The sequence below is a fragment of the Poecilia formosa genome, unplaced genomic scaffold, assembly GCF_000485575.1.
Source record: "Poecilia formosa unplaced genomic scaffold, Poecilia_formosa-5.1.2 Scaffold4, whole genome shotgun sequence".
Taxonomy (NCBI): Eukaryota; Metazoa; Chordata; class Actinopteri; order Cyprinodontiformes; family Poeciliidae; genus Poecilia; species Poecilia formosa.
In genome coordinates, this window is record NW_006799943.1 from 5,893,466 (window position 1) to 5,908,696 (window position 15,231).

General features: G+C 43.1%; 1 protein-coding gene across 4 annotated transcripts in view; it reads left to right on the forward strand.

Moving 5' to 3' along the window:
- The window catches only part of LOC103144473 (putative uncharacterized protein MYH16), a 48,149-nt gene that overhangs the window by 30,482 nt on the left and 2,436 nt on the right, over positions 1-15,231 (forward strand). For all 4 annotated transcript variants that reach the window (XM_007561491.2, XM_007561483.2, XM_016676262.1 and 1 more), the window contains 14 exons: positions 2,411-2,467; positions 7,894-7,980; positions 8,950-9,195; positions 9,288-9,405; positions 10,579-10,706; positions 10,781-10,977; positions 11,064-11,196; positions 11,578-11,794; positions 11,990-12,126; positions 12,222-12,325; positions 12,804-12,996; positions 14,267-14,470; positions 14,573-14,698; positions 14,771-14,941. In XM_007561491.2, coding sequence (XP_007561553.1) covers positions 2,411-2,467; positions 7,894-7,980; positions 8,950-9,195; positions 9,288-9,405; positions 10,579-10,706; positions 10,781-10,977; positions 11,064-11,196; positions 11,578-11,794; positions 11,990-12,126; positions 12,222-12,325; positions 12,804-12,996; positions 14,267-14,470; positions 14,573-14,698; positions 14,771-14,941 — 2,118 coding nt within the window. The remainder of the gene's footprint in view (positions 1-2,410; positions 2,468-7,893; positions 7,981-8,949; positions 9,196-9,287; positions 9,406-10,578; positions 10,707-10,780; positions 10,978-11,063; positions 11,197-11,577; positions 11,795-11,989; positions 12,127-12,221; positions 12,326-12,803; positions 12,997-14,266; positions 14,471-14,572; positions 14,699-14,770; positions 14,942-15,231) is intronic.

The following is a 15,231-nucleotide window of genomic DNA, read 5'->3' on the forward strand; positions in this document are numbered from 1 at the left end:
TTTTGCTGGATCAAAGGCAGCACGGGTTGCCCTGAATGGTTACTTTCGTCAGAGTCCGAGTCGTCCGGTGCTTTGGGAGGTTTTGCGTGGCGTGTTGCCGACAGGCGGCTTTCACCGCCATCGGTGAGCCGCGGGCGGCCCCCGGGCTACGCGCCATGTCAGACACAACTTCCTGACACCGAGACAACGATAGAAACCGAAGATAACACCGAACATGACACAACACGGCAGGCTGTGGAAGGGGGCAATAAATTTTTATCAGCAGTAGAAAACACAGCGTTGGCAGGAGATGAGTGCAGCAGAAACGTGCTGTGAGTGATTTATGTTTGCAAAAGCATTTTGATTGTTTATGGTGGAGAGAGGAGGGGGAAGCACTTCAGGTTCACTTAGTTTGAAAGAATACCTCTGGACTGAAAGTATTGATCAATTAAAATTATTTTTACCATTGATTGTACGATACAGTTTTGTGTTGTAAATAGCACTGCAACGTCTTCTGTGTTGAGTTCAAGTTAGTAATTGTTACTTTTGTAACACTATACCTTATCATCATTGTTAAACCTTGACATTTTTGTACTTCATCATAATTAATAAAGCAGAATATCTTTATATTGTAGGTGTTTACACACAAGAACAGCATTGAATTGACCAACCCACTTGACCAGAGCAGGATCTTTTGCATCTTGGGATCTTGGCATGGCGTTGACGCAATGGCAAGAAGGAACAGAAAGAGCAGTGACCTTAGAGAAGCAACTGTTGCTTTTGGTCAATCTGAGAAGGGCTATGAGGCCAGTTCTAAGCGATCTGAAGTTTCATTTTTCTAAAAAGGGAAACATTGTTCACAAGGCGGAGACTCTTTTTCCCAGGAATCGACAATCCAAACTCATCCCAAGGACAGGCAATGTGCAATTGCAAAAAAAAAAAAAAAAAAAAAAATCCTCAGTGGTCGCGTTAGATTTTAATCAGTCAATCAAATTTATTTGCATGGCACATTTCAGCAGCAAGGCAGTTCAGAGTGCTTTACATTATAAAAACATAAAACCATACAAGCCTTACATTTTGTCGAGTGTCATCATCAAAATCTTCAATCCACATACAATATGTTGGCTAATGTTCATGATTCAGAACCAACTCTAACATGTGGGTCCTGATTTAAAGGAAGTCAGTGTTCCAGCTGTGTTGCAGTTTGTCCGAGATTTGTGGTGCACAGAAGTTGAATCTTCTCCAGGTTTGGTTCTGGGAAGCATTGAACTAAACATTCAGCTTGGTGATTAAATATTTAGTTTGTAACTGTATAAATGAATAAATAACATGGTGGAAATAAGACTCTGGAAAATAAACACCCATTTGTTTTTTCTTGCTTCAAAGGCTAAATGGCTAAAATAATTGCTGTTCATTTTTAACTATGTAACGTTACAAACAGCACCCCATAGTGGTCAACATAGGTAATAACAATAAGCTCATTTAGTCAGATAAAAACTAACCATTGATGTCCTTGACATGACAGTCTCTCCTAGTCCTCTTCTATTCTTTCATTTTCTTCTGCTGGACTCGTTTTCATGCTGAGCAGTGTGCTTTAATGCTAGGCTAACGTTAGCATGTCTTCTTTGTTTTTATATGACCTGTTGATAATAGTTCAATACGGTTCTAGTTCTGTGCAGAAAAACTACAAAATATTACTTTAGGTGCCTTATTAGTTTTGATTGGCACTGCATTATTTATCCAAGGACAAAAATAGTAAAATTTCCCATTTTTATTTTTTTTTATTGCATTGTTTTCAGTGGATATTGTTGCCTTTAATGAGTTGAAAGGGTTATAAATGAAGCTGATCCCTGAGGGTTAAAAATCCATCAATCAGGATCTCAAGCTGATGGCTGGGATTTCTTCAGGTGTTTATGATCTCTGGTTGTGTTTTTGGGGTTTTTTTTTACTCTTATCTGCTCTGTAATTAACCTTGACTCGCCGTGGCTCTGACTTTTAGCCAGGGTTGTAAAACGTAAATGTTAAAAAAAAAAATCTCCAGCCAAATTCCTCGAATGTCAGACAAATGGCATCGGTGCTTTTTGGTCTCGCTGACCAAACACAGCTCGGCCAGTCCGGGGTCATGCTGAAGATAATCACTGGTGGCTGCAGGACATTCTTTCTTTACATTAGTACCTGAGGAAAAGACAAAAAAAAAAAAAGCCAGAAGCGTGCCAAATCTCTGGAGAAAGCAAAGGGCACGAGGCGGGACCAACCGCACAGAAGTGCTGGCCTGAAATAGCGAAATGTTGTTTTTTTTCTTTTCTGCTGTTGTAGTGACACAGTCTATAGTTGGAGCACGTTGTAATGTTCTTGTCATATTTTACAGTTCAGTAAAAGCAGGTTTTTTGCTTCTTGCTCATGGAAGTGACTCTCCTGTGTGTCTCTTTAGGCCCGCATCGAGGAGCTGGAGGAGGAGCTGGAAGCAGAACGGGCCATGAGAGCGAAGGTAGAAGATAAAAACTGTCAGGTTTTCTATTCCCACTCTCTCCTCTATAAATGATGCAAACGCAGATCGGCTGGAGAGACGATAAGCTGAACGGCTCTGTGATCAGATTAACTCTGATCACGCTCATGAGGTGGACAACAGGCTAGTAGATTAGAGACTCTAGCTGCATATTCAGCTAATGAAGAGCCCACTGCTCTGAACCCCATTCAAAACCTCCTGGTTATTCCAACAAATATTGATTTCTGATAAAAACATTAACATTGTTGTTCCTAAATGAACATTAACTTGTTTTCTTTGCATTATTTGAGGTCTAAAAGCACCACATCTTTTTCATGAATTTGACCATTTCTAATTTTTTTGCAAATAAAAACTAAATATTTGCTTCAATTTTCAGAGGCATGTTGTCAGTAGTTCACAGAATAAAAGAACAAGGTTCATTTTACTCAAACATAAACCAATAAAGAGTAAAATCAGAGAAAGAGTTTTATTCCAGAGCTGAATATATAATATATAAATACGCAAATTGGAATTACGAACATAGATTTGATTAGTGGAAACACGGCCATTTTGAAAAAAGTCGGTAAAACGTTTCTGAGCTAGGACGAAGTATTTTATTTTATTTTTTTGTCTGTATGGAAATCAATGTATTTCGTGAAACTACATTGGAAACACTTTTTCACGTCACCACGAGTCGTGATCGACAACCGGACGTTGCCACTGACGGAAAAGACAGAAGGCAACAGGAAGTGGGGGGAGGAGATTGACGGAGCGCAGTGTTTTTAAAAGACTTATTGTGTGAAGAAACGTTTTCACATCAGATTTTAATCGTGGCTTCATATTCAGTGGCCACGCCGCAATTGCGAAGCCGTGTGTGTTTTTATCGACATTAGCGGAAAATCGCAGGCGTTTTGTAATTGAAATTCATCTACTGTAAGAAAGAAGGGAAGGAGAAGCTGTAGCAGGTTGACTTGCTACCGCTCCGCTCTGGTCAGCCCAAACCATCTGCACCTGTGATAACAATCCGGTTTGGGTCAGTCCTTGTGTTTCTGATTAGCACACAGGGGCAACCCCCGGAGCTTTTTCCTCTGTCTGATGTTTCCCATCACACACCACTGAGTGTTCCTAGGAATCCCCAAACCTCGGCCCTACAGGCAAAATAAACACCGAGACCTTCTGCCTCTCCACCACAAACAGTCCAACACATCCTCGCTGCTACGTGAAGCTTTCTGAAAAAACCCACGTCTGCTTCATATAAAGCTAATCTGCTGACGAGCTTCAAGTGTATGTTAGTTCAAACAAGTCCCGTCTTAAAGCCCGTGTGCGTTTAAGCCCTCATACAGAAGGTACTTCACCCGGAGTGTTGAACGGAGTGACAGTGGGCCCGAGGGCGCGTTGTCCTCACCTCTCTCCACTCTGGGTGGTATTCTGTTAACGGCGCTAGCCGGGAGCCCCTCCGGCCCCCGAAAAGCCGCAGAGCGGAGCCAGAGGCACGTGGAGGCTTGCAGGTCTTTATCTGTTCGGCAGCCTCCGTCTTCGGAGCGGCTCAATTACAACATACCTCGGCTGCAGACAGGCTCGCCATTGTTAGACTCTGCTCCTCGGGTCGCACTCAGCCTGATAGCATCTGGAGAGGCAGAGCGACAGACGGCGCTCTTTTTTTTTCCAGTGGATCCTCTCCCGGGTGGAATGCCAGGCAGACACACACACACACACACACACACACACACACGGTTCCATACAGAGGCATATACGCTCTACGGATGCGCTGACACCAACCCTGTTTAGTCCTCAACTCTGGTCCAAACAGACCAGAAAAACTCAGTATCAGTTTGGTTGAAGTGAACTCTGGCGCAGTTCGAATGCACATGTGGATTCAAGCAGACTGGACTTCCCTCCAAAAGCAGGAACTGGACTATAGTGCAGGGCATTCTGGGTAAATACAACCAAAACAAACAAGTCTGAAGAGCCCAGTTTGGTCAGACCAAGTCAAACTGTTCACCAGCTGAAAATAGAACAAATGCTGCAACTTTAGTCCCTAAAATCTACTGGACTGTGAGGTGTGAGAACATCCCAACACTCACAGCTCACACAAACATACGAATTCATGAGCAGCATTCAGCTAATGTTGTAAATACATTTATATCCATCGTTATTTTATCATTTATTTTATAAACACAGATTATAAATTGAAGCAAAATCAACAGATTCCTGCATTATTTCGTGGCAATGCATAATTGTCGCTTTATCGCAAACTTTCCACAAAAAACGGTATTTAATCGACTGCTGACTCCCACCTGCAGGTGGCAGTATTTGTTTTACTTCTGCTGCACTGCTGCTTCGGCTTTACTTGATTATAAATTCGTAGTCCGTGATCGATGTGGCGAGTAACAAGAATCGAGCTATCTAAGTTCTTGAAAGAGAAAAAATGTCTTTGTTTCCAATCTGTTTGCTTTATATTTTATTTTCTTTGTGTATTTTGTATGTAGATTCTGGAATGAGGTAGGAGGAAAAACATTGCAAAATTTCTTGCAAATATTTCTAAAGTAGTGTCACAAAATTTTAGTTTTTGATTATTTTTATTGTAAAAAAAAAAAAGAATATATACACAAAAACAATTTCAAAAGGGATTTTTTTTGGACGTGTTTTCAGAAGTTTTTTAAAAGACTAAATGTAAATCCAGGTTGAACTCAGATGAGCAAACCTACACACACACACACACACACACACACACAGACACACACACGCACACACACACACACACACACAGACACACACACACATGCTCCTGTATGAAAAAATAATCTGACACTCGGATAATGTCAGTTGAACTTTTACCGTCTCCATGACAACACTAACGAGGTTCTTAAAGACATAAGTACAAATTGACTCTGGGATATTTTGAGTCATGTCTGTGTTTTTCCATTGCCTGTTGTTGAAAGAAGCCTCACTGCGGTGAGTTTGGAGAGAAGAAATTAAATCCTCAGAGCAGTGGGAGGCTCGTGGCTAATCAGACGGACTCTCCCGTCAAACTTGTAAAACTCTGTGTGCTGCAGTTTTTTTTTTCTACCTTAACATTCCTGTTTTGTTTTGTTTTTTGCTGATTTAACAGTTTGAAACAACTTGGATACGGTGGTGCATGGAACAATATTGCATCCCTATAATTTGTCAAGAAAACGTTGATAAGGTCTTTCAGAGACGAATAACAATTTGCGACTAAGTTGAATAATAACGTGAACCAAACAGTGTTTCACACAGACTCTAGCCGTGTTTCCATCAAAGGTTTTTCTTAATGCAGAGTTTGAGGAACTGCATTAGAAAAGAAAAGATTCAAAATAACTGCGTCATTTTCGCTTGCTTCACATGGTTTTTGGATCTGTGCTTTATAGAAGATACGAAACTCTAAAAGAAGGTCAGATGGGAGGACAGTCTCAGATTTCTGAGGCGTGTGGTCCATTCTAGTTTTCAACTTCTACGTCTTGTTTGCTACTGATGAACATCCGACAAAATGACACTTTTGCTTTTGCTGATTGATTCACTCCAAACCAGCAGATGAAAATGAGTTTCCTGAGTGGACTCTCCCACTCAGCTCCTGCAGACTAGCAAACAGCAATCAGCAAACACCTGGTGGAGGTGTGCATCTAATGAGCTCGTTATAGGAGCCACTTCACAGTGAAGCGCTGGTAAAAACCTTGTTAAAGAGGTAATAGAGGAGCCATGTTGTGATGACTTCCTGAAGGCGGAGTTTCAGAAAGAGCAGGAGTTTCTTAAAGAGACAGAGGCCCAATTCAAAACCGTTAAAGTACAAAGTCAGATTTCTTCTAAGTCATATTTGATTTATATAGCAACTGAAGGTAACATAGTTACTTGATAAAAAATGGCACTACGTCCATGGAAAACACATTTAAAATCGATTTGTATTTATACAAAACAAAGATGTTAGGAAACAGCAGGAAAGGTATTAACTACTCATAACTTCCCAGCAGAACCCCACTTAGGGAAAAAAAAACGTACTCTGTTTATTTCTGCTATACTTTAAGCTGTGCTCGGGATTTGTTTTGTTTCTTTTTTATGTAGCTTAGCCTAGCGAGGCTTGTGCTGTTTTAATCCAGAAACGTATAAAGGAACGGAACATTGGACATCTTTAAAGTTTCTTTAGCGGGATGGATGAGCACCGCAAAGCTTTTCTGCAAACGCGCCTTTGTGTGTATGCGTGTGTGTGTGTGCACGGAGACAAACAACTCCTCCACGCTCTTGTGCAAACGGTGGGATGACTCTGCCCTCTGCAGCAGCAGCAGGGCGCTCAGTGGGGGGTCCTTCCAGCTCATGAATGGAGGGAGCGGTGTCGGGTGGTGTTGACTCAGCCAGCGGAGCGGTCCGGGCCGATGAGTGAGCCCAGTGTTCGGCGTTTCAGGGTACAGGTGGACGGTAGGGAGCGTGGGGGGAGCCGGGGGGGTTTATAACGAAGGCCTCCGGTGTGAGGCAGCTGTTTTCCGCTGCCCGGCCAGAGGTGTGCAGGCGGCTGCGGCTCATTGTTGCGGTCCGGGGGGCTGAAACTCACGGCGAACTAGTCTCAACATCTACGCCTGCCTTTAAACCAGCTGTTAAAAAAAAAAACAGGGGCACCTTAAAAACAACAAGTATGTCTGCTTCGCTCATAAAGAAAAAGTTTTACCTCAACGGCGCTTTAGAGAGTTTCAAAAAAAAAAACCTTACATTTTTAATTTAATAATTCTTGCAACGTGAAGTTCAAAATGTCAGAGTATTAACTTTCCTTGTTATTAGTGTTGTTTGTTCACCTCGGTGGAATCATTCAGTCAAAAGGTGTCGTTGTCGTTATTTGGTATTTTTGTGGCTGAAACTGAAGAAACACAAACTACTAAAGTTGCGTCATCAGACCGTGACATGCAATAATTTTAAGCTTGTGTGCAGAATTTTATGAGGTTGCCACGTCTCCAACATTTAAGATAATAAGAAAAGTCCTGCAGCATTTTAATACATGTCAAAGTGAGATATTCCAGTCATAGTCTGTAAATCAGAATATGTTTCCAGTGAGGCTCAGATTCAAAGGACCTTTTGAAAATAACTTTATTTAAGCAGATATTAAAATTAACAACGGCTCTTTGCTCAAGAATGTTAACGAAGAACATCAGCAGTAAAACACAGAGTATCAGTTAGCCTCAACAGGAAACAGGAGCTCCACGCCTGCGTCGTTCTGATTGGATGCCACCCTACTGACCTCTGACCTCAGCGGAGGCTACTGTCAGTCATGCTGGACCCCTGCAGGTTAAAGATCCCGCCCCGTCAGGTGGTGACTGATTCAGATTTACTTTGTGAATTCCAGCAGATGTTTCTTTTCTCTCTGTTCGTTTAAATGTGCGCTCGCTCGTCACCTTGAAGATGCTTTCTGACCGGAGTGCGTTTGGCAGGTGGAGAAGCAGAGAGCCGACCTCACCAGAGAACTCGATGAACTCACCGACCGGCTGGAGGAGGCAGGAGGCGTCACGGCTTCACAGGTTCGCCAGAGCAGGACCCTCTGAAAAAGGATGGAAATAAAAAAACGTTTCTCTATAACGCTACATCCTTTACGTATTCTGTATTTTGTTGGGATTTGATGAGGAAAAAAAATGACACACAAGGCAACACACAACCTCGGAGTGAAAGGGAGGAGTTTATGCCTCGTTTCATCTGACGCACCAAAATGAAATCATCTGCAACCATTTGACGTTTTGGTGAAATCGCAGTAGAAATCCAGCTGGTCTATCAAGGCCTCAAATTTATTTTAGAAAACATTAAGGAAGAGCAAAAAAATCCATGGTGGAGAAGTTTAAACAGGGAGTCCATTAAAAAGCCTCAAATTCATGCATTTTAAAATAAGACCTTAGATGTCTTAGATTCATTTAAAAATGTTCATTGGCATTAAATACACTAATCACAGGTCTTAAAATTTGTTGTGGCAGGATGATTTAGTCTCATATGTTGTGTTTTTTTTTTGGTCTCAGGATTTTTCTGTCAGGCAGAAGGTTTGTTTCTACCAATAAGTAGCTGTCAATACATGCCAGCTAGCCAGCATACATCATGGATGAGTCCAGATATATTCCCAGTTGGCGGGCGGGCGAAGTTCATTTTTACCATGCGCTCATTTCTGTTGCCAACACATGCTAGGCTCGGTGCGATCTGTGCAGAAAAGCTTTTAAGCTAAGCACAAACCCACTGCGCCACGCAGCAGGACACCAAGCAAATATTATTTATGTATTTATTTTAAAAGGATAATTACAATTCAGTATGTAGAAGTGGAAAAGTAATATTCCCAAAGTGTTTTTAATCTAAGAAAAAAAAAAAAAAGAAAGAAAGAAATCCCAATAAAATGCACTGAGGTTTGTGGCTGTACTAGAATATATATATATATATATATAAAAAAAACACACCTCAGTTTGGGACGATTGGAGCCAAACTTTCACGATGAGTTTGTGTCACACAAACAGATGGAGGCGAACAAGAAGCGGGAGGCTGAACTCCAGCGTCTGAGGAGAGAGCTGGACGAGTCGTCGCTCCAGTCCGAGGCGCTGGCCGCGTCCCTGCGGAAGCGGCACGGCGAGGCCGTGGCGGAGCTGAGCGAGCAGTGCGAGGCTCTGCAGCGGACCAGAGCCAAGCTGGAGAAGGACAAACAGAACCTGAGGATGGAGGTGGACGACCTGGCCGCGTCGGTGGACAGCCTGCAGAAAGCCAAGGTCGGGACGTTAGCAGGAGTGTCTGGTTGGTGCGGTTTAAAGCAGGCAGGTGATTTTCGCTGCTTTGGTCTCACGTTCGCGTTGCAATGCAGATGTCGTCAGACGGCCAGGTGAAGAAGCTGGAGGAGCAGCTGTCTGAGGCCAACAAGAGAGGAGACGAGCTGCAGAGGACGCTGTCCGAGCTCAGTGTGGCCAAGAACAGGCTGTCAGGTACACCGACTGCAAGTCAGAGTCAGTTCAGTCAGTAAATCCGGTGAGAATAAAGGCCTTATTCTGAGTCCCCCTCAAAAGTCATGGAGCAGTTAGAAGCACCAACTCAGAAAACCTGGGCTGCAACTAACAATTATTTTAGTAACGATTAATCTGTTTGTTCTATTAATCACTTCATCAGATAATAAAGTTGGCACATTCTGCAGATTTTTCATTTAACCATTTAAGCCTTTTTTTTAAATACAATATTACAAATCTATTATTAGATGCAAATAGTCAAATAATTGGATTGCTTTTATAGCTAAGAAAACAAACATTGTATTTTGACGATTATTCTAGTAATTAATCGATTATTCTGACGATTAATCGATTGAGTAATAAAAAACATTGTATTGTAAAGATTTTTCTAGTAATCTATTGATTATTCAGATGATTAACTGATTAATTTGGAAAAAAAAAATAGGAAAAGTTGAAAACATTGTCTTGCAACAATTAGTCTAGTAATCTATCAATTATTCTGACGATTAATCGGCTAACTGGATTAAATAAATTGGCACATTCTGCAGATTTTTAATTTAACCACTTAACCCTTTTTTTTCATACAATAATACATGAAAATATCCATATAATTGGACGAGATGAGAAAACAAATATTGTATCATGTTTTAGTAATCGATTGATTTATTGTTCTGACAAATAATTGGATAGAAAAATTCTCAAAAGCTGCAAGTTTATTTAACCACATTAGCCTTCTTTATCCAATGTTAGAAATACATTCATTGATGCAAATACTTACCTAATTCAATTCCTTTTTAAAATGAATCAGATGGAACATCTTCATATTTCTGCACCGTTTTGGCTTCATTACTATTATGACTGGGACGTTCTATCAGAAAATGGCATGTTGATGAGCCCGAATGCTCCAGTTAATGACTAATGAATTACTAAACTAGTTGACGATTATTTCCATAATCGATTCCAGACGTACAACAAATATTAAAGTTTTAAGTACTGGAATTTAATGTCCACTAATTTAGTTCCAAACACAAACTCAGACCCGTGTGTTTGGACCTTCTTCACAGTCAGATCATCTCACTGTATTCTTGTTTTGTGCGTCCAGGTTGAATTAACCTTGCTTAGTCGTCAATAATCACGTCTTCTGCTTCCCGCCAGCCGATAACGTCGACGTAAGCCGACAAGTGGAGGAGGCGGAGAGCAGGGCGAGTCAGCTGACCCGCTGCAAGTCTCTGCTCCAGTCGCAGCTGGAGGAGCTGAAGAAGCAGCTGGACGAGGAGGTCAAGGTTCGTGTGTCTCAGAAAACGCCTGGACGGGTTGGCAGCAAACGTCCGACGACCGTCCGCGTCTCTGTCGCCAGTCTAAGCAGGCGGTTGGCGGCAGCCTGAGCTCGGCGCGGCAGGAGTGCGAGGTGCTGAGGGAGCAGCTGGAGGAGGAGCAGGAGAGCAAGCAGGAGATGCAGCGCCTTGTCTCCAAGCTCAACGGCGAGCTGACGCACTGGAGGACCAAGCACGAGGCCGACGCCATCCAGCACGCCGACGAGCTGGAGGAGACCAAGTGTGTGGTGCTGCCGTCGGCTAATGCGCCGCGCTGCATGGGTTCTGTAACGTACAACCACAACAGTAATGTGGGATTTATCGCAGGAAGAAGCTCGCAGCCAGGCTTCAGGAGGCCGAGGAAGTGGTGGAGGCCACCCAGGCGAAATGCTCCTCACTAGAAAAGACTAAGCAGAGGCTGCAGGGAGAGGTGGAGGAGCTCTGCATGGACCTGGAGAAGGTAAAAACAAAGACAAACGACCCACATTAAGGCCGAGTTTACACAGAACCGCCCTTCAATTAAACCGTAACATTTCTGTTGCGTTCCAGCCGCTCGTCTACCGAGTCTCTGGCTGCGTCTACGTTACAAACGTGCCCAAAACTTTGTCCGCCAATGTCAAAAACACACAACTTAGAAACTGTGCAATTAAAATCACACACAAGTTTGCTTACATCATAAGTCAATAAAAACATGATGCGCCATCATCCTCCTACCACTTCCTGTCGTCTTCTTCGTCTGTGCCGTGTAGACGTTTCCAGGCTGTGATCTCGTGTAAACTTAGCCTAAAAGTTGCAGCAGCAAACCTTTTCAGTGCAGTCACAGCATACCACCTGACCTCAGGCCAGCAGCTGCGGTCAGGCGCTGGACAAGAAGCAGCGTGTCCTGGAGAAGCAGCTCGGCGACTGGAAGCAGAAGTGTGAGGAGCTGGTGGCTGAGGTGGAGGGTTGCCAGAAGGAGAGCAGGCAGCACGCCGCCGAGCTCTTCAAGGTCAAGACGGCTCACGAAGAATGTCTGGAGCAGCTGGAGGCTGTACGCAGGGAGAACAAGGCCTTCCAGGGTAAGAATGACAACGTATTGTCAACGTTTTCACCGTAGGACTTAGACGTACTATCTACGATGCAGGTTGAAGCAGAATCAGTTGCAATGCACACGTCTTCCATCCAGAATATCAGATGCTCACAAAGCTTTAATCCAGCAGCAAATTTAAGCTCATTGTAACAACATCTGAGTTTTTTTGCTGTTGATTGCACAGAGGAGATAGCTGACCTAACAGACCAGCTGTCAGATGGAGGTAAGAGTGTCCATGAGCTCCAGAAATCCAAGAAGAAGATTGAGATGGAGAAAGAAGAGCTGCAGGCCTCGCTCGAGGAATTGGAGGCAGCTTTGGAGGTTTGGCACGACATCGGAAATGTCATTTTTGAAGCAAAATGTGCGATTGTTGTCGTGGTAAACCATGTTTTTTTTTCCCCCTTTGTTTTCTCCAGGCGGAGGAGACCAAGGTGTTGAGGCTTCAGTTGGAGTTGTCCCAGGCTAAAGGAGACTTGGAGCGCCGACTGCAGGAGAAGGAGGAGGAGGCTGAAGCGGCGAGGTGAGCTTCTCCTGAATAAGGGTGTCTGCACGTCCTTAAAAAGCCTTAAATTCATGGATCTGAAAAAGAGGACTTGGATTGATTTGAAAATGCGTGTTGTCCTTAAATATGTTAATCACAGGTTTTATATATTTATTTAATCCCGTACATTCTTGTACATATTGTGTTTTCTTTATTTGTTGCGAGACTTTTCTGTCAGCCAAACGTTTGAGCCACTCAACTCGAGGCGGTTGAGGAAACGACCTGCTAATTTACACTTGCAAGCTAGCGAGAGTAAATTAGCTAGTTAGCTAGCTGTTCTTAAGTTTGACTCGAACTGTGTCTTATTATTATTATGCATTAATATTTACTGCTGCGGGCCAATAACGTCACTGTGCGAACTCTAGAGGTAAGTAAGCCTGAGGCCGTTTCGACTTTCTGAACGAGCTTTACTGCCCGTTTTGAGCTTCACTCTGAAAAGCGACTGCCGTCTTCTCAGAAAAAGCCACCAGAGGGCGCTGGAGTCCCTGCAGGCCAGTCTGGACGTGGAGGTGAAGGGCAGAACGGAGGCGCTGAAGCTGAGGAAGAAACTGGAGGCGGACATAAACGAGCTGGAGGTGCAGCTGGACCTGCTCACCAAGAGCAACGCGGAGCTCAACAAGAACAGCAAGAAGATGCAGCAGCAGATCAAGGTCTGCTCACTTTTTTTAACGTCTTGTAAACTGGTGGATTATCCAGCAACAAAAGCGTCTTTGTTTTCGACTTGGGTTTTACGTGATGGAACAACACAAAGTAATGCGCAGCTGTGAAATTAAGGAATATTGTTTAGTTGTTTTTCAGATTTTTGACCAACTCAAAAAGCTGTCCACCTTGACCGGTCAAAAAATAAAAAACAAAAGGATTTTGGATATTCAGCACTGATACAGGATATTGTGCTTTTTCTTTTTCTTCCAATATTCACAATTTTCTGAGGAATAGAAAAAATTCAGTCGCTCCATTGCATAGAGTTGGTGTATTTATGTCCACCCATTTCAAAGTAATTGCTGGTTCTTCCCTTAACCATTTTTTTATTTATTTATTTTTTGCTGTTATTTGTAACAGTTATCTGTCTTGTGTCTTCAGTCCGGTTAGGATACAGTGAGGTTCTCCTTCTGTCCAGTAGGGGGAGACATTAAATAATGGAACCATTTCCTGCATGTTTGCCTTTTTTTTTTTTTCTCTTCGGAAATCTTCTAGGTTCTCAACATTTTTCCAACTAAATTTCCTACATAAATCAGAACTTGAAGTGGTTACTGCAGTTTTCCAAATGTTTCATAAATCTTCTAGGCCGGTCACAATAAGACTTTTTTTTTGTCCCAGAAGTTATTGAGATAAACAATATTATTATTTTGAGATCATTTTAATTCAATATAATGTTAATTACATAATAATACAAGAACACATTCTTAAATATCAATTTTAAATTCTAATGATTATTTAACACTGGAAATGGAAGACATTTTAAATATCCAAAATAAATTAACAAAACAACTTAAAAAAAATCCCAAACAAATAAAATGAATTATAGAGTCTCTAAACTAAAATGGGTCTATTTGAGACCCGAGCACCAGACTGAAGACTTTTATCATCCAATTTTAGGTAACAAAAAGAGAAAAACGAATCTTGCAGATGGAAATTATTGAGCTTTGTTATAATTTATCACACATTAATTGATTTATTGCTCATTGCGACAACCCAAGACACCGGTTAGGACCTTCATAGGACTTGTGCAGAGGTTGACCTTCCAGCAGGGCAACAAACCTAAACCTACAGCCAGATGTTCTCCATCCAGTCTGACTGAACCTGGGTCATTTAGCTTAGCTTGTTGAAATGTGCAAACCGTGCAGGCTTACGAAACTCTCCAAGGTCAGGGTCGGTGTACGGACGCTTCCTGGAGGCCTCGTTGTTCTGTTTCCGCCGCAGGAGCTGCAGGCTCAGCTGGAGGAGGAAGTGCGGAGCCATGAGGAGCAGCGGGAGGAGCAGGCGGCCCTGGAGCGCCGCTGCGCCCTGCTGGTCAGCGAAGGCGAGGAGACGCGCGCGGCCCTGGAGAGCGCCGACAGGGCCCGGAAAGTCCTGGAGACGGAGCTGCAGGAGGCCAACGAGAAGCACAGCGACCTCAGCGGACAGGTCGACACCGGCTTTCTGTTCCCGTGACACCCATTTGACATCAGTCAGACAGTTTGATCCTTCTTTTTTATTTTTATTTATTTATTTTTTTGCTGCGTACAGTTTCAGTCCGCTCTGACAGGGCGGAGGAAGCTGGAGGTGGACCTGCAGGCTCTGCAGCAGGAACACGAGGAGCTGCAGACGGAGATGAGAGGCTGCGCCGACAAGGTCAAGAAGGCCGGCTGCGAGGTAAGACTCAGGACGCCGCCGCCGCTCACGTTTAAACACATCCGCATGCCACAAAACGCTCTGCTCCGTCAGCTGGCGCGAGTCGGAGAGGAGCTGCGGCTGGAGCAGGAGCACACGCTTCATCTGGAGAGGGTGAAGAAAAGTCTGGAAGGCCAGCTGAAAGACATGAGCGGCAGGCTGGACGAGGCCGAGCAGATGGCTCTGAAAGGAGGGAAGAAGATCATCCAGAAGCTGGAGGGGAAGGTCAGTTCCAGAAACACTGATGGTCCACGGTACAGGTGGGCCGGGCGGCACCACGTCGGTGTCGGTACTTAAAGAAACTTCAGGTGTAATGGTAACAGAATAAAGACGCAATTATAGAAGAACGAATTAAAATTATGAGAAAAAAGTTGTTTTAACAAGAAAGAAATCTAGTATCATTAAATTTATTTTTTTTATCTCGGACTTCGCATAAAATTACTCCTTCATTTTCCTAATATTACGGCTGATTATGTCTGACTTTGTTCTCGTATTATTTTGACTTTGTCAGATGA